The sequence below is a fragment of the Meriones unguiculatus genome, chromosome 2 (genome assembly GCF_030254825.1).
Source record: "Meriones unguiculatus strain TT.TT164.6M chromosome 2, Bangor_MerUng_6.1, whole genome shotgun sequence".
Taxonomy (NCBI): Eukaryota; Metazoa; Chordata; class Mammalia; order Rodentia; family Muridae; genus Meriones; species Meriones unguiculatus.
In genome coordinates, this window is record NC_083350.1 from 180,792,477 (window position 1) to 180,814,656 (window position 22,180).

The 22,180-nt window shown below is 36.6% G+C and overlaps 1 protein-coding gene across 4 annotated transcripts in view; it reads left to right on the forward strand.

Annotated features, from left to right (window-relative positions):
- Fstl5 (follistatin like 5) overlaps nucleotides 1-22,180 on the forward strand; it is a 692,962-nt gene that overhangs the window by 563,735 nt on the left and 107,047 nt on the right. For 2 of the 4 annotated variants that reach the window (XM_060378448.1, XM_060378447.1), the window contains exons 11-12: nucleotides 6,325-6,351; nucleotides 11,885-12,003. In XM_060378448.1, coding sequence (XP_060234431.1) covers nucleotides 6,325-6,351; nucleotides 11,885-12,003 — 146 coding nt within the window. The remainder of the gene's footprint in view (nucleotides 1-6,324; nucleotides 6,352-11,884; nucleotides 12,004-22,180) is intronic. The other 2 variants (XM_060378450.1, XM_060378449.1) reach the window with 1 other exon arrangement.

Sequence of the window (22,180 nt, forward strand, 5' to 3'; positions counted from 1 at the left end):
ACACCATTTCTCCTGGTTTATTGATAGTCAATCACAAATACATATGTATTAATGTTGCTATTTGTTGTGTGTCATAAAGCAATCATTTGAGTGATGAAAGCTCATGCTTACTTTCTGACAGTGGTGAAGCCAGAATTTCCATATCTAGGGGATTTTGGGTGTTAGCAGTCTGGATTTGTGGGTGTTACTTAAAAAGTACTCATAAATTTTGTTTTCTTATACTGAAAACATGTGAGGTCTAAGATGACTTACTGACCACTTGATTACCTAATGTCTTCTATCTTTCTGTGTCCAAGCTTGGAGTCACTTGTGACACAGATTCAGGGAAGATCTCAGTTGGGTAGGTTGGAAGTAGGAGAGTGATTTTAGAGATAGTCTATAAGATCATATGACCTTTGCGTGATAGCTTCAGATAGTTTATTTCAGAGGAAGCTATTCCAGAATGGAAGAACACTTGCATGGCCCTGAGTGGAGGGATAGTGAAGAAGTGAGACCTCTTGCAATCATCCAGCATCAAGATGCCAGCCTTAGCATGAACCTGTTTAGAAGCTGACTCCCCAGCCCATTTCAGTCCTCCAGGAAAGGTGACTCAGGGAAGAATGTTGTCCAGGATACCCTACTTTTCTGATGCCACATAGTGTGTTGATGAGCTGCTGGCTTGGAACCACTCATCCCCATTGGTGACTTGCAAATATTAAGAGGCTGCTGCCCAGGAGCGCCCATCCATACTTATTCCACACAATACATTTTTTTAAACCAGTAGGTTAGACTTTTTTTTGAAACAGTATTATAGTCTTCATATTTTATATGATTACTTGGAGGCATTGTTATTTATCTTGTGGTATTCAATTCTTTTACAAAGACACAACTCTCATCTCATCTGGGATCTATTCACATTCATGTAAATGCCCATAGTAGACTTGCTCTGTTTGAATAAATTACTTCTTACTTTAAATCTTCTGTGAACTCTATGGCATTATGCAGTAGTCAGTGATGTACTCGTATCAGTACTCAGTATCTGAAAGCCAACACTACGCAGTCTTGTGGATGCCTCCCTTGGCTTGCATAGATTTTTTTCCCATAATCCAGGTATGCCTCACAATACCATCTTCTATAAAATCTTAAGGTGTCTGTTCTCTTGACTCTCTGTTTACTGGAATAGTTTCTTTATATCTATTACAACCCCTCCAACCCAATAATTGGATTAGTCTATCTCATCACTTTAAACCTGGGCTACCATTTCCTGCCCAGGTTACGCTCATCTCCCAGTAGACAAGCTAGATGCTGCAGCCTAGTCTGTTTGTATAAGACACAGGTTTAGACTCTAACAACAGGGAAATTGCCTTCATTCAGGATGAAAAGAAAATTAGTTTCCTTAAAATGTATCTTTTAATCAGGCATGTGAAAGGCAGTGAACTTGACAGAGCTAATATAATTTCTAGGCTAAAAACAGCATTTAAAAATATATCATTTCATTTCCCATACGTACATTCAGAGAAATTTCATGTCTTATAATGCTAACGTTTATAGATATGTTAAATTTTTGTCTTAAGCTTGTCTTTTTACATCTGCTTGGTAATGTAAACGTTAAGTCGTTTTCTTAAATCTAGAAGGAGGGCAGACAATGAGACATGTAGCTTAAAATGTTATGCTCACACAAATGCACTTTATCAAAACTGTCTTTGAGCCATTAAAAACTGTAAGCTTTCATTCTAGGAGAAATGTAAGGAATAGAAGTGCTTAGATAAAACCCAGAAGATTTAAGCAGGCATAGACAAGAGAAACAGCTCTTCTGTACTGTGCTACAGTGTTATGTCATTAACTGTCTTTCTATTGTTGCTTTTATAATATTCCAACTCTGCAAATGTACTTCCTCACAGAGCATAAAAATATGACACCCATGGCTTTAAAGAGAATCACAGCCTCCTAATACATAGAGTAAGGCAAATCAGTAATTAAAAAAAAAAAATCAATGCCTGGTATCTGTCCTATTGATCTGCATTTTCAATAGAAGATGTTAATTATCTTCTGAAGTAATCTTATATTCAAGATATTTAATAATTAAGTTTTAAACTGAGGTCTATAATTTTAAAAAGCGCATTGTCCAAGGGATTAGAACCAAGAACTGTAATGTCATATTACAGAGTAAGTTGTTGTTCATAAGAATATGGAAGTACAAGTTATTATATCTGTACTCTCATTTCCAGATAGGGTAGCTGTAGGTAATATAATAGAACTACATTAAAATGAAACAAACACAACATTCATAAAAAATATGCTAGCTGAAGAAGTCTGGTAGAAAATTCAGAGAGACATAATGTTGAGTGTAAGAGTTTGTATTATAAAGATGTGCATTGAACGTATGACAGGAGTCTACTGAGCGCACCTGAAAGACTCTAGCAGTGTTTTCAAAGCAAAGACTCATGACCAAACCTTTGGCAGAGTACAGGGAATCATAAGAAAGAAGGGGAGTTAGTCTGATGGGGAAAGGATAGGAGCTCCACAAGGACCAAATATATCTGGGCACAGGGTCTTTTCTGAGACTGACATTCAACCAAGGACCATGTATGGATATAACCTAGAACCTCCACTCAGATGTAGCCTGTGGTAGCTCAGTAACCAATTGGTTTCCCAAAGTGAGGGGAACAAGGACTATTTCTAACAGGAACTCAATGACTGGCTCTTTGGTCTCCCCACCCCCCAAGGGAGGAGCAGTCCTGTTAGGCCACAGAGGAGGGCTTTGCAGCCAGTCCTGAAGATACCTGATAAAACAGGATCAGATGAATGGGGAGGAGGTCCCCCCCTATCAGTGGACTTGGAAAGCGGCATGGTGGAGATGAGGGAGGGAAGGAGGAACTGGGAGGGAATGAGGGATCGGGACATGGCTGGGATACAGAGTTAATAAAATGTAACTGATAAAAAAAATAAAATAAATAAAAAAATAAATAAAGAGTACATCATGGTAGTCCATATGTGCTGAAATGGTGGCTCAGAAATTTAAAAAAAAAAAATCTATTTCTGGCGCCCACATCAGGTAGAGCACAACCATTTGTATCTCCAGCTCTAACGCTTCTGGTGGCGCCTCTTCTCCTTCAGACATACTTGATTTAAATGGTGAATACCATAAGCTATGTCACATTCACTGCCTTCCACATACCTGATTAAAAAATACATTTAAGGAAAACTAATTTTTTATCCCGACTGTAGGCAATTCCTCTGTTTCTGGTGTTGTGCATAACACACATTCACATGTAATTCAAATGTCTTTATGACTGATAGAAGTTTGTAGAGCTCCACTATTTTGTGCTATCTGCTAATCCCTGAAAATGTATTTAGATTAATAAATGATAAAAATAAAAATACACACAAGCAGACACATTTAAAACGTTAACATTTAAAACAGTTTTACAAAGAATTTGGAGTACATATTTTCTGTGTTTGCATGTGTATATATCTAGGTTGTACACACATACATATGGCTAAGTAAAGTCATTGTAGTACATCAGTGTCTGATAAAATTCAAAATAAATCAATTAGTAATGCCACAATTATAGCATTAATGAGTTGGTCATATAATTATGGCATTTGCTCATATTATATGGAAATATTTTCAAATAACTGACTTTCAAGCTTATTCATGTAATATAATTTATATTTAAGTATTTAAATATACCAAGTTTTATTCACACTTGTTTGCCCAAAGTCACATATTAGTAATCACATACTTGACACAACTCAATGAGGAACTCCACCAAGAGTTACTGGTTCTTCTCAGAGCATATAGGAAGAAACAGTTCCGCAGAGAAGAGCATACCAATCCGTTATCTAACAATGGACAGCCATCTCTAACTTGTCATACACACAAGGAGCATTATATAGACTGAACAGGTTATATTAAGGAATATAAATGTACAAAAATGTGTGTATGTGGCAATTAATGAAAAAGAAGCCATGAATTTGAAAGGGAGCAAGAACAGGAATATGAAAGTGATTGGAGAGAAAAAAGAGAATGAAAGAATGAGATAATTATATCCTAAAAATAAATAAATAAAATAATACGGGAAGAGGGACTGCCTCTGACAAGAACTGACTGGCCTGCTCTTTGATCACCTCCCCCTGAGGGGGAACAGCCTTACCAGGGCACGGTAGAGGACAATGCAGCCACTTTTGATGTGATCTGATAGACTAAGATCAGAAGGAAGGAGAGGAGGACCTCCCCTATCAGTGGACTTGGGGAGGGGCATGCATGCAGAAAGGGGAGGGAGGGTGGGATCAGGACGGGAGGAGGGAGGGACTTATGGGGGGATACAAAATGAATAAAGTGTAATTAATAAAAAAAAACAATAGGTGGAAATAGCCATGCTATTTAGAATAACATATTTTAAAGGAATTAGCTATGTTGACAGGCAGATACCACATCAAATATACACACGCACTAGGTATGTAATGCATAAATCTTTTATGACTGACAGAAGTTTGAAAATCCACATCACATTGTGCTGACTTCTAATCCCTGCAACATAGTTAGACTGATAGATGAGAAAAAAAATGGTACTTTTTAAGGGGTAGAAATCCATATACTGTAACGGAATAATACAGAACATATGACGAGCAGGCTGGGTTTGCTAATGCCAATGAATAAGCATGTTGCAAATTTTTATTTCTATATCACAAACTCATGAATGGATCAAAATTCTTCTCTATTCATGAATATTTCATAAAGCATTGAAAAATAATGGAAAGATGTGTAAGGGAAGAATCTTGGTTATTTGATCAAAGCAACCAGAGTCAAAGTGGCTTTTTATACACATTATGGCCATCAGTTATAGGGTGTGATGCTAAGTGACTACCCTGCCAGGGCTCTGCACCTCCAATCCTCATAATGTGCACTTTGAAATTCCACAATATCTGAATATTTTCTATCTGTATCATATATGTAGACCCACTCTTGAAAACAAGCAGGTTAATATTAAGAAAATAGGATATTTGTGGTTGTGAGCCTTCAGCGGCTGAACCATGAGTGCAGGGAATCTTATGGAAGAAATGGGAGATAGAAAGACCTGGAGGGGACAGGAGCTTCACAAGGAGCTCAAGAAGTCAAAAACAAACAAACAAACAAACAAACAAAACAAAACAACAACAAAAAACTGGGCATGGGGTCCTTCAGAGACAGATACCCCAACCAAGGACCATGCATATTAAGGACCTAGAACCCCTGCGCAGATGTAGCCCACGGAAGCTCAGTCTCCAAGTGGGTGTCCTAGTAAAGGGAACTGGGGCTGTCTCTGACATGAACTGAGTAGCAGGCTCTTTGATCACCTCCTGCTTAGGGGTGGGGGGTGCAACCTCGCTGTGCCATTGAGGAAGATGATTCAGCCAGTCCTGATGAGACCTGATAGGCTAGGGAAAGAGCATAGGGGGAGAAGAAGGAGGGAGGGTAAGACTGGGAAAAGACCAGGGTGGGGGGCAGTGAGAGTAGGAAGAGCTAACACTGGGATACAAAGTGAATAAGTTGTAATAAATACTAAATAAATAAAAAGGAAAGAGGGATAGGATTTGATGTACTCCTTTTTTTCTTTTCTTTTTTTTTTTCTTTTTTTTTAGCAGCAAATCATCAATATACTTTGGTGTTCAGTTGTAAAAAGCATCTTACAGTGTCCTCTAGTTCTTCCAAGGGAATATGAATTTACCATCCTTTATTTTGTATATTTCTACATTATTATCCTGTTGGATAAACTTGATGTGTACTTATTAAATGTTGTGACTTAGCATAGCTCCCATTTCTTTTAGAAGGTATTTCTTAGCTAAATAAGGTAGCTCATACTTGTAATAACAGCATACAACTATCCAAGGAAGGCAGACTGCTAAGAATTTGTGGCCTGTGTGGGCTACCTGATCAGTTTCAGACCAGTCAGGGCTACAGCATGAGATCCTGGTTCAATGAAACAAGGAAGCAAGCAAACAAAAAAACAGAAAAAAAAAAAAAAAAAAACAGGTATAGTTTTGGGTTGATACACATAGATTGGACTTAAGAAAAATGAAAATGAAAGTGTCAAAACACTCTGGGAATAACTAGAAGTGTTAGAAATTTCTGTTACTTAATCATTTTTTAATGTATAGTGTTTCTTCACAAAAATAAACAGACTGTTAACTTATAATTTCAAAAAAAGATCAATAGCGTTTTCCAGTACTTCCGTCATGATATTTTAATTATGTGTTGATTTACTCTCTATTTATTATTAAATAAAAATATTTTGACAAATAACTAACTTTTCCTGATTTGTTTTTCTCTTCTCTCTTTTTCTCTTTTTTTGGATGCTGCAGTAGCTAACATATTATGGAGAGAAGAAGGTACTAAATTCAATTATGTTTTTAAATTGTTGTGACTTCTTTCTTTGACTTTTATTGTATTTTTTAACATCATACATTTCAATATTGGGCTTATTTTTACTTTGATTCAATATTTTATTTGATTACACAACAATTTTCTAGTATACGCCTAGCACTACTAAAAAATATCATTGGATGAGACATCAAAGTAGCTCAGGAGGTAAAGCCTCCTGAAACCAAATTTGATGACCAGAAATTGTTCCCTGGGACACACGTGGTGAAAAGAGAGAACCAACTTCTGTAGAGTGTTCTCTTTCCTTCTCCTGATACTGTGACACACACACACAAACACGTGCACACACAGAAGCACACGGACACATGTGCGCACATACACCGCACACACATACACTCACACACCCATTCCTACATTAAATTTAAAACATAATAATTATTAAATCATGTCTCTGTGACTCATTAATAATAATCAGTATCTTTTCTTTTAATAGTTTTAAGTGGTTTTAAAAGTTTAAAAGTAGGTCAAGTCGTAAAAGCAATTGCAATTACTGTACTTTTCAAGGAAAATCTTGGTTTAGTCAGAATAAGAGCAATTATACAACTGTCTTATGAAATGATTATTTCATATGAAAATGAGTTACTAGGTTGAATGATAATTCACATAAGAGTATCATTTCAAAGCACAAGGCAACCACTTTGTATACGTCCTCATATTTATCTCTGGAAAAGTGTAACTGGTACTAATGGTTCGGGATGCTCTTGGCTTTTTAACAGTGGTCAGCAATGAATAAATGACACCGAATAAACACAGTGAAACTGAGGACCACGGTTTTTACCATCCTCCTCACTTAGTCACAAAGACTAGGAAAAATGGCCTTTTCATTTCTGTTGCCAACGAGAAGACATTCTGGCTTTCTCCCTTAGGCTCTTCAAAAATTATTCATGATCTCTTTCACTAAGGATTTGCTGAAGCAGTTCTAATGTGACCATGCCTCCCTTTTATTCAATGTGAATATTTCATCTTCATATGTAAATTAGCTCAATGATGCTGAAATCAGCACTGACACGTCTTTTACTGTTTATTTATCCCATATGTCCTCTTAAAAGCAAATAAATATTGATCTGGACATGAAAAAATTTATTTCAACTTGTCATTGCGATGGAGAGCACATCTACAGAGCAGGAGATCATGGTTCTAGTAGTTGACTGTTGGAAAAGTGAATTGTTAATTCATTGAATGAAATTGAATGAACTGCTCTATCTCTTAGCTCAGCCAGCTACTGCTTACAGTACTTCTCACATGCTGGGCCCTCCTTCCTATCTGTGGTACGGGAATCAACTTAAAGTACATGAAAAAAAATCTATATGTTTTAACAAATGTCACTGTTATTAACTTATAATAACAATGTACAATTACAATGTAATATTAATATCATAATCATTTACCAACTGACTTATCTCAGATAGCTATTGAACGCAACTCTAACGTAAACAATTCTGCCTGATGCACTAGTGAGGTAGTCTGCTCTTCTGTATTACTCTTGCCTGTAAGACAGGTGACACCTTAACTTCGAAAAGCCTTTGAAGTAAAAAGGAAATAATACACAATACATATATGTTCTGTTATGCTTGAAACTCAGGGCTTTATGTGTAAGCAAGACTTACTATGGATAACCATAATATAAAACTATTATTTTTATCTACTAATATGATCTCAGTGTCTGAAAACAGTTTGTGCTGCAAAATCATGATATAAATAATATAAGAATATAAAAATTATTCTAGTCAAGTTGGGAAATATTCACATACATTTTTAGCTAAATATATTGAGAGCATTTCATATATTTTCCTCATACATACATGCAAATATATATTTAAAGACACTGAAAAATGAAAAGATGGTATTAATTAATTAAATGTTTCATACAACCCAGTGATGAACATTTGATTGACAATAAAAATAGATTTTAAGTTTTCATTTTCCATGTTATAATTTATAAGGTCATTTGACAATTTAATCCAGAAACAGTATCACCACAAATTTCTTTCCCTATAGCTTAGGATGCATCCAACATCCATAAATGACTCAAACCATACTGGAACAAAATTAATCATGTATATGCTGTTTATAATTAACAGCAGAGTTAAGAGGATACAGAATCACTCTATCAGTGTCCTGTCCCCAGGGGCTTGAAATGCGTAAACACTGAAGCCATATGTCCTTCAGGACTCTAATACTGTAATAGATGTTCAGTATCCATTAGAAATACTTTCTGCTTACAAGAGTGCATAGAATTCGTTCTATGACTGCTATAACTTCTGTACACAAAGGAAACAATATGGAGGAACTAAGGTAATAATAAACTCTTTTCTAGAGTCATTAGACACCACTAGATTAACACTTGATTTGGGAAAGGCATGATACATGTGTTAGTCTCCACCAATGTCTGAGAAGTGGAGAAGAAAAAAAACAGCTATTGGAACTAACATGGCAGAAGCTTTCAATGAACATGGCGGTGTTTTTAAGGTGCTGTAGCATTAGGCACTCACTAAAATGCGGTATAATTGAAAACTTAGTGATGGATTATCTTCTAATCTGAGAATCAGTACCACTTCACCATCACAGCAGTACGTATTGTTTACACATGTTGTGTCTAATATGCATTCACGCATCATCACTGGAATAAAAGCTGAGTATGTAACGGTTAACTTGTCTAAGTAACCCATGGGGCCAGAGGTAGCTTTCCCTTAAAGCAGGTGCTTAGTGTAGGCATGGCCCTAGGTTCAGTCCTAGACCCAAAAGCTAAAAGAAGCCAAAATCTTATCCAAAGAACATACAAACTTTATAATTTCTAAAGTAATTAACAGACTTAGATTGTTCTACGTTTTCAGATATTTTTAATAGCAGTACCAGCTTACTTACCTGTTTATGAACTGAGTTGTGACGATGCAGATGACATCACATTCTTGTAGCTTTGAGGAAAGACAGAGTTTTTGTAGAAAAAGGAGCTAGAAAATATGAAAGACATTTTACTCCACAGTGAACATGAACGGAAAGCTCTTCGTACATTCTGAAAGGACAAATTATGAGAAATGCTCTATTAAAAAGTCAAATTAAAATTTTAGTGGGATCATGAATTCTGGGGAAAGAAGATCTAAAACTGATATCATTGGTAAGAAAGAAGTTTACCACAGAATGAGAAACCAAAATAAGTTCAAGAAAAAATGAAATCAATCACAAACTGTCTTCTCACTTGCATTGTTTATCCTGAGGAGAGAAGGTATCATGAAATTTTCAACTGTTTTTTTAAATATTCCCGTGCACCTATCAATCTGTTCCCATAGATCTTGTTTACTGCTGATACATGTGTGGTCCAGATGTAATGTCTAAATATAATATGGGCAGTGATCTCACAATTATTACTCTTTGCCAGAAATTTTGAGCATTTTCATAATAGTTTCATAATCATCAAGGGATTGTTTTTGTACTGGAAAAAAATTAAACAAAATGACTAAGACAGCATAAAACCCTGATGGTGATATTTATTTCACCTGTGACTGGTATCCTGAGATATGTTTTTGATTTATAAAATTACTGGTGTGGATTAATATTTGAAAGGTAAGAAACAGACTGAAATGTGTGATTTCGATAAATTAGATGTTTTAAAGGGCCATTCATTTAAAAAAACTGAACAATCCAGTAACTCAGGGTAGGACCATACTGCCTCTGTTATGCAAGTAACAGGGCTAAAAAACTATAATGAAAGTATCTAGAGAGGTGAAGGATGGACATATTTTAAGAAAATTAACAGATAGGCTGGATAGTAACTAAGTTGTCAGTTCCAAATGTGTTCCAATTCATGATGTGAGTCAAGAAAAGCAACTCAAGGAAGAAGGTTATTCATTCACAACTGAGAGGAGCATATACCAAATACAGAGGAACCTGCATAGCTCAGAAAGACATCACAGCAAGACTGTCTTATATTTGATTGTAAATTTCAATGGCAATATGCAGGAACTGATAATAATAAATTGATAGGTATTAAACAGTAACATAAATCAATGCAGTTAGTGTTTACATGCAGGCTTGACTGATACAAATAAATTTTTTGGCACTAAAAGCAGTCTACTTTTCAAGCCTTGTTATGTGTATATGAAATTTATATCCTGCAGTGCACTGGTATACAAATAGCTTAAAGCTGACAAAGATTGAATTATGTATTGTGAACATTTTGTCATGAATGTGACTGGTACATAGGTCTTGTCCCCTCTGCTGCTGTTCAGGAACATTCTTTCTCTCTCTGTCTTGACAGAGCTTCTCTGTGTAGGCTTGACTGTCTTGGACTTGCTTTGTAGACCAGGCTGGCTCAAACTTATATAGACCTTCCTGCTTTTGCCTCCCTGGGTGCTGAGATTATAGGCATGCACCACTGTGCCTAGCTGGAAGATTCTTAATGTGGTATTCCCTGGAACTAAAACTAACAGATCACTGTTGAAATAATCACGTCATTTCAATCCATATGAGTTATCATATGAAGTAAGTTCATGTGTTATAAGAAAAAATTATGAACATGTTATGTATAAATACCAAAGGAATCAAAGTTAATATTTGAACATGTATTTATCCAAATAATGACAATAGCTGTTCTTTAATATATGGGGTCCATACTACATGTATGTACTTTCTGAGAAAAAATAAGAATTTGATTCTGCATGGGAGGCCTGCACAGATGTGTACGCCTTTAAAAAGTGTGCATAAGACGTGGAAGACCCAGGAAAGAGTGACCTCCTCAGGGCAAGTGTTACTTAGGATCTGGTAACATTTAGGGATCAGGGCTTGGACTTCAGCCAACCTCACAGTGGTACCCTCTCAAACTCCTGTGGCTAGAGGGGTGGATTTTAAAATGAGAGGGATTTTATATGTGGTGCACTCAGATCTACAATAGACAAAAGTTAAAATAATTGTTTTAAAAATTTAACAGACTCTTAATTGGTTTACTGCAGTTTGAAGAAACAGATTTTCAATGTTGTTAACTTAAAACTGATATTTAAGACCTTTGTGTAGGATGTTTGACAGTATATTCTCCAAAATCTTGAACTTTTGGTCTTTTTGTTGTTGTTGTTTCTAAAAATAATAATACCCAGTGACCTTCAAATGAGTGAAATTTCTTTCTTTCTGGGAAACTATGATAATACCACAGTGGATTTTGTTCTTCATTAGTGACTTTTATCACTTAAATAATACCCATAATAACTAAAGAAGGAATTTTTAAAATAATCTCTGTGTCAAGGGACTCGTAATTCCATTATCCTTATTTGAAGAAAAATTAACATGCACTGATTTACAAAAAGGGATCCACTTCACTGAAGATCAGGAAGACCAACAAAATGTCTTTTTGTGTCTCATACACAGGAGGTACCTGCAGTTTGTTTTTCTAGTATTATACAACTTCTTAAATGTATGCCTACCAGGGAGATGGTAGGGTCTGAGTTTTTGATAATTCTATGTTGAACTTTTGAAATTTGTTTTATTCCTAAGGTCTGGGAATTGGAAACATGTTCTATGTTTTTTATGAAGATGGAATCAAAGTAATACAACCCACAGAATGTGAATTTCAGAGGCACATTAAGCCCAGTGAAAAGCTCCTTGGATTTCAGGCAAGTATCTGAAAAGTTTCTATAAAGATTAATGAAGAAAACTTTGTAAAGTAAAATTGTAGTTTGGAAAAAAAATGAATCCTATGACTATGAAAAACTTGTGACAAAAAATTCTAATTCCAAACCCCTCCTTCCCTTTTTGTATATACATATATGTGTGTATTTATATGTATCCCTTATGTTTGAATTTTCTGTGTCTACTCCATAAAATTATATAACCTTGGAGCAAAGACTGAATTCATTAGATGGACTGCCCCCTATTGTAGACTTACCAGATGTGGACTCTGTGAATGAATGAAATCAGATTTTTCTTAAAAAAAAAAAATTCTAACTCCATAATGTTGTCTATGAGATCATGAAGGTTTTATATATGAGAAGGGAAAGAAGAACACATTAATAATTTTAAAACTTTTTGTGTTAAATGAATTTGATAGACATGAAAGTTCAACAATGAGCACAAGATTCAATAACTGTTGGGTTTCTCAATTTATAATATCTGCAGTTTCTGAGAGTGGAATTTAACAAAGTTAAAAAAAATGATCTTAAATAATTTTTGGAATGTATGCATTTTAGAATGTGTAACACTAAAATTATTTTACCTATTTTCTTTACACAAATATATATGTATATATATACTAAATACTTAGAATGTGTTATTTTAAATATAATAAACACTATAATAAACACGCTTTACCAATACCCACATTTAAAGTTGACAAGGACATGGCATGTGACTAAAGAAGACATTTAATATCATGGTTTAGAACTTTATTTTAATTTATTTTTGTTAACTCTAAATTTTCTATTTCCTTCTTTCATTTTTTTATTAATTCAATTTTTATCTCACTCATAGGCCCCTCCTAATTCTCCTACCATGCCCATCCTTCCTCCCACATCCCCTCTCCCCTATTCCTCAGAATAGAGGAGACCTCTACCCAGACACCCCAGCTCATCTAGTCACATGAGGACTGAATTCTGCTTCCTCCCCTGTGGTCTGGTAGGGAAGTCCCATCAAGGGAAAGTGACCAAAAAGCAGGCAACAAAGTCTGTGTCAGAGATATGCCCCACTCCCCTAACTAGTGGGCCCACATGACCAACTAGGCTTCATCCCAGGGATGCAGGGATGGTTCGACATATGAAAATCCATCATTGTAATCCACCATATAAAAAAGCTGAAAGAAAAAAAAATCACATGATCATCTCATTAGACACAGAAAATGACTTTGACAAAATCCAATACCCCATCATAATAAAAGTCTTGGAGAGATCTGGGATACAAGGCCCATGCCTAAATATAATAAAGACAATATACAGAACTGTATTTTAAATCTTTGTCAGCCCATCAGAGGCCAGTGTTGCTGCTGTATATTGGTAGATGAAGAAAGCAATTCACAGCTGAAAGCAATGCCCTAGAATGAGAGGCAAACATAACTGGAAAACATAAAATATTATATTAGATAATTATTTTTGCATGAATTAACTTTTTCTATGTTTCAAAATAGAAAATATAGTTATGCCAGTGTGTTCATATGTTGTGATACTATCCTCCACAGATTCAGGTTTCCAATTATCAAGTAATTTCATGCAAAGATAGTTGAGTATTATGTGCAATGACAATGTTTCATTAGGGAACCTGTCTCTTTGTGTCTGTTGCTTTCTCTTTCTGTATCGCTGTCTCCCTCTTCCTTTTTCTTTCTCACTCTCTCCTTTCCTTTCTTCCTTCTCTCTTTGTCTTTCTACACATAAATTTATGTTAAGAATTATTGATTCTTAGCTAAGGGCTAAGATATTAAATCCAGTGTCACTGACAGTAGAACATATAGATGAAAGAAGATCAGTAAGTTTAAAAATGTTATGGGTCGGTCTGTCAGGCTAGAAACTCAAATCGTTGAGAATATGGAATCTTGAGCATGGAATTTACTGTAGATAGAAAACTCAATCTAGATTTCATTGTTACAGTTTTCAGATAGAATTTTATCCATGTTGAGACACATGAGTTTTGGCACATACTCACCAGTCTAGATGGTAAACATTTTCACCATATCTAATTCATATATTTGGATACCACGGTTTAGTCAGGTGGATGTAGGTAGCAACCTTTGTTTCTTCTTCTTCTTAGTATGTGACTACAAAGGGCTTATTCACGATGATCTCAAACTCTACTGTACGTAAACATAGCCAAGAGTACCAGGAAGACTAACCAAAACCCGTTTACATGAAACCATGGCTAGTCATTCTCTGACTTTAAAGAGGGATGCAGCTTATGTCTTCACTATTTTAACATTAGTTCCTGTTTTGTAATTTCACCAAAACTGTTTTTCTTTTGTAGTTTATCAGGAATAGTTTACCACTACAGTTTTAGGGGATAAATATAATCTCAAGGGTCTATTAATTTATGGTGAGAAAGTCTGAGGTAATGTTTGGATGTTTTAACACATTCTTTCTTTGGAGTAGAGAAATTAAACCTATCTTATCTGATTGTAGAGGATAATTTTCTTTCGTATAAGCAATGTGAGAGCCATTTTTTGGAATTCCCTTTTCTCATGAATAAAGAATAAACATCAATATGATATTTTTCAAAGTCATTTTCAACATTAAGATAATAACAGTTCAGTTCTCACACAAGACATGGATGAGTGAAGAGAAGATAAGGACTGATACACTTCAAATCCTCCATCAAATCCTTCAAAAGGTGATGTTTGCTTGCTCTAAAAAATTCAATTTCGGTGCAATGTCAGCTTGCATTAGGTTTCAGACTGTGGGAGCGTGTTGGCAAGGATTCCTTCAGTGAACTGTGCTATTCTTTCATCTCCTTGTTTGATTTTTGTCTTTTGTTTTGTATCTCTGATAGGCAGGACTCCTGCTATATTTATACTAGCTGTACACACAATTCCATCTTGTCAGGGAGGGTATGATTTTCAAGGACATATATTTCTCTCCCAGGCTTCTTGGTTCAAAATGAAATAAGTTTAGGAAAATGTTTAAACTCTTTTCAGATAACTAAATTTACTCTGTCAGAATTTAAGAACTGTTACTCTCATTTACCACCGATGTGGACCTTAAGGTTTTGGTCAACTCCAGTGCTTACAGAAGTAGTTTTCTTTATATCCAGCTGCCAATCTGAACAGAAGGTAGAATATTACTCTGATGGGCTGCTTTCAAGACAATGGCCGTGTCCTGTCCTGCTTCAATACTGTAGAGCATGGCCCAAAGATTCTAGTTCTGCATTCAATGCAAAATTTTTTTTTTCAATGCAGTTTATTCAGGGAACATTGAACAATCCTCGGACCCCGGGGAAAGCCAGCCCACAGCTTAAATAGCCTCTGGGTAGCCAATCCAGGCGTGCCACGGGGGCAATGCAGATAGGTCCACATACATGGAAGCAAGCCAGATCCTCAGCCTTAGCCAAATGTGGAATTGTTAATGACAGAGAGCACTCACCATCAGGAAGGTGGAAGGCGGAAACCAGCTCCATCTTTAAGGCATAGCATTCCGCAGCTCTCTACAGTTCCCCCTTTTTGTTTTAGACGCATCAGGCAAGAGTAGAGGTCTGATCTCTGATATTAGAAATAAATTGGGACTTTGTACAGATGTTCATTTAGGTGTCATCCACCCAAAGAGCATCAGACCCGTCTGATACCTTTTTCTCAGAGGCGGGACCTGGGGCATCAACCCGCATGCAATCAGACATGCTCTCCTCTGGGTCCAAAGAGGCTGACCCTGAGTGCAGTGCTTAGACTCGCATCCTGAGCATTTTAGCTTTTTATGGTATCCAACCATGCTTGGGGAGAATGTCCTGCTTCAATGGCTGTAAAGGCCTGAATGATCATGGCTGCATCACACTGTTGTGAGACTCTAATCTTGCATATATACCACAGGCAAACCAAGGAGACCAACACCAGAAGGCCTGCTAACACTCCCATGCCCGCCCATTCCTTCAGATGATTCATGGCTGCAGCAATCCATGTTGATAATCCTGTGGGTAGTCCTGCGTCCACTCCGGTAGAATTTACTGTGACAATGGGCACTCTCAGCTGCTCCATCGTAGTATCGAATTCTCCAGTCCAATTACCTAAAATATAGCTCGACAATTGTTTAGACAGATTTGCAGCACAGGAAAAATTCTCATGTTGTATGCTAGTGACACAAAGTCCAGCATACTTTCATTGACAGCCAGGTTGAGCGATTTGCCATAGGGTATCAATTTGCTCCTGCAAGAGGTCAATCCTCTGATTGAACACCATCAAGCTTCCTTTTAGTTGAGCATTAATTCCTTTATGTACAACTAAGGCATGAGCTACATTGGCTAAATGATTATTCAGGGTCTGAGCAGTCTGCCCAGTATGACTCATGGCTGATGCCCTGGTGGTAGCTCCAACAGCCGCCAATGAGATGGTAGTAACAATGGTGGCTGTAGTTCCAAGATCCCTTTTCTGTCTGAAGAGAGTCATAGCGTGAGGGGCATCAAAGGGCACAGGCACCCAGTGAGGCATGCGAGTAACCAGGGCATACCTAAATTTACTAGCATTCCAGCATTGGGCAAAAAAGCAAGTATCATTACCACAATTACTTGGCTCTATCTGGCTAATAATGAATAAAAATGGGGGATATAGACAAACAGGTGTGGGCTTATAGGAAATATTATGAGAAGCCTTAACCCCTCGTTGGAACATCCTGCGTCAGTTCTAGAACTAGCAGTGGTGGTGTCTGAGGTCTGAGTAGGTTCAGGAGACCATTGCCCCCAGGGGCGAGACGTGCTCCATGCCAATTGACTAACTCCATGTTTTCCTCCAATTTTGAAAGTCATTTCAATGCGAATTTAATGTGTTCTGAGAAGCAAAACTGAACTTCTGCAGTACACTGGAAAATGGACCTCTAAAATTCCTGAATTTTAACTTTTGAACTTCCTTATTTGAAAGCATGTTCCCTTGCAAAATCGCACAGGAATAAAGAGTGTATGTAGGAGTAGGAGATTCCTACTGAGCACACTACCCAGATGATGAAAGATTGACCCAGTTTCCACAGGGCTCTCACCAACAACTAGTGACAATTCCAGTTTCCTTTTTTTTTTTTTTTTTTTTTTTTTTTGTTCCGCTGCTAATCTGATTACTACTTTTCAATCTGTGCTACCCCAAACATCCAAACATTTGTTTAATCAATATCCCTCTTCTGTGGTGTGGACACTGTTTTTCCAGATCTACCAGTGAGCAGCACTCTGCATTCTCGAAACACTCACCTGCACATTGCTGTCCCTGTGGGTCAGTGCTCAGGATGGGCTTTCATTTGTAGAACTGTGGAGTGACGAGAGTTTAAGCTTTTTTCCCTTTGCTTGTACAGTGACATCCTGCAAAGAACTCCTAGGGAGAGCAATATAAACGCCTAAATAGTCTTTCAGGGCTTACTCAATAAATTTCAAAAGAAATACATTGTTGAGGTGCTAGATGTAAAGAGATCTTGTGATGTTTTTTAAATTTCATGCTGCTGGACCATTCTTGCTCTGTTTCATATGGACATCTGCTTGCAAGCTTGCACTACAGTGAACTTTGGAGGAGGGGGTTTTAGATATGTAGCTATATAGTTATGTCCTGATCGAACTGCGCAGCTCCACTGTGACTTGGGTCTCTCAAGGTTATAGAAGACATCATAGTAATACCCCTTTAAATGTACTATTGATAACGACAGCCAAGTTATTTAAATACCTGTGAGCAGAATAATTAGTGTTGTCAAATCACTTCAATTTTGTACTCGGTGAGTGTTAAGGGTAGAAGTGTTACATGATCAAAAGCAGTACTGATGCACATGTGTGTGTCCTCTTGTGCAGTCCTATGCTACATATTAAATTAAATCCTTTGTTGTCCTTGGCATAAAACATGTTTTGAAATATCACATATCATTTTTTATGTTGGTTTGTTTTGACAACTAATCATTTAAGCACGCATTTTTAAAATTTAATACAAATTGTATCAGATTACACAATTATCTGAATTATTCTGGAAAGGGGGGAACATATTTCAGCAAATTAACAGTTTTAATTTTATTTTATTAAATTATTAAATTTATAGATACTACAAAACTTTTCAATATTGAAAATTAAATTTCTTTAGTCAACCAACCACCTTTTCAGTTCTATCCTAAGAATTAAAATGATTGAACAGCAAAGGCACAGGCTCTAAGATCAACAATCAATAAATGGGACCTTATGAAACTGAAAAGCTTCTGTAAAGCAAAGGACACTGTCATCAAAACAAAATGACAACATACAGACTGAGAATCTTCACCAACCCTATATCTGACAGAGGTCTAACATCTAGAATATATAAAGAACTCAAGAAGTTAAACCTCAACAAACCAAGTAATCCAATTAAAAATGGGATACAGAGATAAACAAGGAATTCTTAATAGAGGGATATTGAATGGCAGACAAACACCTAAAGAAATGTTCAACATCCTTAGTCATCAGGGAAATGCAAATCAAAACAACCCTGAAATTTCACCTTATACCCATTAGAATGGCTAAGATCATAAACTCAAGTGATAACACATGCTGGAGAGAATGTAGAGAAAGGGGAACCCTCCTCCATTGCTGATGGAACGTAAATTTGTACAACCATTTTGGAAATCAATCTGGTGCTTTCTCAGAAAATTAGGAATAGTGCTACCTCAAAATCTAGCTATATCACTCCTAGACATATATCCAAAATATGCTCAACAGGACAACACAGACATTTTCTCAGCCATGTTTATAGCAACTCTGTTTGTAAAAGCCAGAATCTGGAAACAACTTAGGTGATCTTCAACTGAGGAATGGATACAGAAATCGTGATACATTTACTCAATGGAATACTACTCCGCTATTAAAATCAAGGAAATCATGAAATTGCAGGCAAATGGTGGGAATCAGAAGAGATCATCCTGAGTGAGGTAGCCCAAAGGCAGAAAGACACACATGGTATATATTCACTCATAAGTGATATAAAATAGGCTAAACATACTAAAATATATAGTCTTAAAGGAGCTAAACAACAAGAAGACCTTAGGGGAGATGCTCAATCCTCATTCAGAGGCAAATGTGATAGATATCCAGAGCAGAAGACAGGGAATATGACAGAAGCCTACCACACAGGGCCTCTGAAAAACTCTACTAAGCAGAAGCTGAGACTAATAGCCAAATTTTGGGCAGAGAGCATGGAATTTTCTGAAAGAATGGGGAGATAGAAAGACCTGGAGAGGACAGGAGCTCCACAGAGTCAAAAACCCTGAGTCTAGCGGAGCCTGCAGAGACCAATACTCCAACCAAGGACCATGCATGAAAAGGACATAGACCCCCTGTTCAGATGAAGCCCATAAGCCTCTCAGTATACAAGCAGGCTTCCTAGTAAGGGGAGCAGGGGCTGTCTCTGACATGAACACAGTAGCCATCACTTTATCACCAGCCCCTAGGGGTGAAGGGAGCAGTCTTGCCTGGCCACAGAGGAAGGCAATGCAGCTAGTGTTGATGAGACCTGATAGGCTAGGGTCAGATGGAAGGGGAAGAGGGCCTCCCCTATCAGTGAACTAGGGAGGTGGCATAGGGGAGAAAGATGGAGTGAGTGTGGGATAGGGAAAAGACAAGGGAGGAGGTCACAGCCAGGACACAAATTGAATAAATTGTAATAAATAATAATAATAAATCTTTCAAAAATAAAATGAATTCAAACGACAATGAGTGAAATCAAAAAATCACTAATCTTGCCTAAAGAAGCCAATATATTGACCAGAAGAATTCAGTTTTTGCTTGTTGGTTCATTTATTTTTAAAATTTTGTTGCATCCTTTTGTAAGCAGTTACCATAGATTTGTCAACATGCTAAGACTGCAGTCAATATTTCCTAGAACTTGCTAGGTCATGGTGCAACTGTGCCATCAGCTACACTGTTCATGTATTTATAAAGTTTAGAAAAGAAAATAGTTACAGTGGATACTGTTCTTATACGTAAATTCATGTGTACAAAACAGCACATTATATAGCAGTTATAGACACATAAGATTCTGTTTCTGACTTATTTGTTCAAAATTACTTCCCAGTGAATTACTCAAAATGGTGACATGCAGGGGTTTCCAGATAAAATATCAAGGAGCTTTCAGATGAACCCAAAAGTTATTTTATATGAATTTATTTTAAAAAATGTACATAACATACAATTATATGTGTTTTTCAGCACCATACGATTTCATTTTGTGGTAACAAGCAGTCCAAATTCTATTAGCACTTTGAAATTGGCTATAGTCACTGTGCTTTTCAGCAGAAAACCAGAATGTCTTACGACTCTTTAATTTGAACCAGGTCCATACTGATCGGTTTCTTCTCTTCTAACTCCTCATGTTCATTACCCTACACAACACCCATCTGTTTCTCCAGGGAATATCACATCAGCTTGTATGTTTGTTTCCACATCAGAGAAATTTGTAGCAATTGATCTGTGTCTGGATTTGAACTATCTCACTAACCATAACAGCATCAAGTTCAACCTATTTTCTTAAAACATAGCAGTTTCACAGGATTTTTAGAGCTAAATAATATTCTGTTGCATGCTGTACCCCATTTCCATAAGCATTCATTGTGCTTTCACATAAACTTCTCTAGTATTGAACTCTATATTACCACACACGCACATCTGAAGAACTTTATTTAATTGTTAATCCATAGATTTTTATTAAGAACCTCCATTGTATCAAATTTTGTGTTAATTATGTCTTGAAGAAAAAAAAAGATGATACTCATCAGTTATAAATAACACACACACGTGTCAGCATAGCAGTTGCTCTTAGAGATATCTGAATAATGAAGCATATCGAGGAAAATAACCCTGATGAATTTCCCCTAAGCTAATATCTCTTTCCGATCAGGAAAATATGTCATCATGAAGCTGTGCAAGAGTAAATAGCAGGAAAAATTGGCAAGAGGCCATGCAAACAGTGCTCTTTTTTAAGTCTCATCTCACTGCTGTGCAGAACATGGGAGGCAGTTAGTGGCACCAGGAGTGACACAACTCAGCTGCTGGAATTGTGGCTGCATTTCCACAGGAACCATGCTCGCCCCTGAACACCTCTAAATGTTAGACTCAAATGCAAGAGGTTTCAATTTAAAGCATAGTACGAAAAATGTGACATTTGTGATAGGAACACAGGAAAATTATAAGGCTGTGTCAAAAATCCTTTCACCTACAGCCTGGTTTTCACTATTGTTAATTCCATAAGTAATGTTTCATTACAGTTAAACCTATAAGTAACATTGGGTGCACATATTCACTGATATAATTTTATAAACATAATATTTAATTAGCATTTCCTGGATGACTAACGACGTTGAGCATTTAAGTGTTTCTCTGCCATTCGATATTCCTCTGATGAGAATTCTCAGTTTAACTCTGAACCCATTTTTTAATTGGATTAATTGGTTTGTTAGTGTTTAACTCCTTGAGTTCTTTATATATTCTGGATATTAGCCCTCTGCCAGATGTAGGGTTGTTGAAGATCTTTTCCCAGCCGATCATTTTGTTCTGTTGACAGCGTCCTTTGCTTTACAGAAGCTTTTCAGTTTTATGAGGTCCCATTTATTGGTTGTTGATTTTTAGAGCCTGAGATGTTGGTGTTCTGTTCAGGAAGTTGTGCCAATGAGTTCAAGGCTCTTCTCCACTTTTTCTCCTAACAGATTTAGTGTGTCTCATTTTATGTTGAGGTGTTTGATCCTAGGCCACAGAGAAACAGAATCCAGACAGTCCTGAAGAGACCTGATAGGCTAGAGTCAAATAGTAGGGGAAGAAGACCTCCCCTATCAGTGACCTCGGGGAGAGACATAGGGGCAAGAGAGAGGGAAGGAAGTACTGGGAGGAGAAGATGCTACAGCCAGGATACAAACTGAATAAACTGTAATAAATAATAAATAATAATAATGATAATAAATGAAAAAACAAATATATATTTTAAATAATTTAAAATGTGATTATATCCAACAGACCTTTTACATGTTTTTTCTAATTAATAAAATAAATATATGTGCACATAATCTTTGTATTATCTTTTTACCATAAATTTGTACACAGTAAAATTTGGTACTATAATCCCACCTTGTGAGATGCTGAAGTAAGAAGACAGTTGTATTTCAAGGCTAAGTTAAGAGTCCAGTAGGAGTCCAGCCT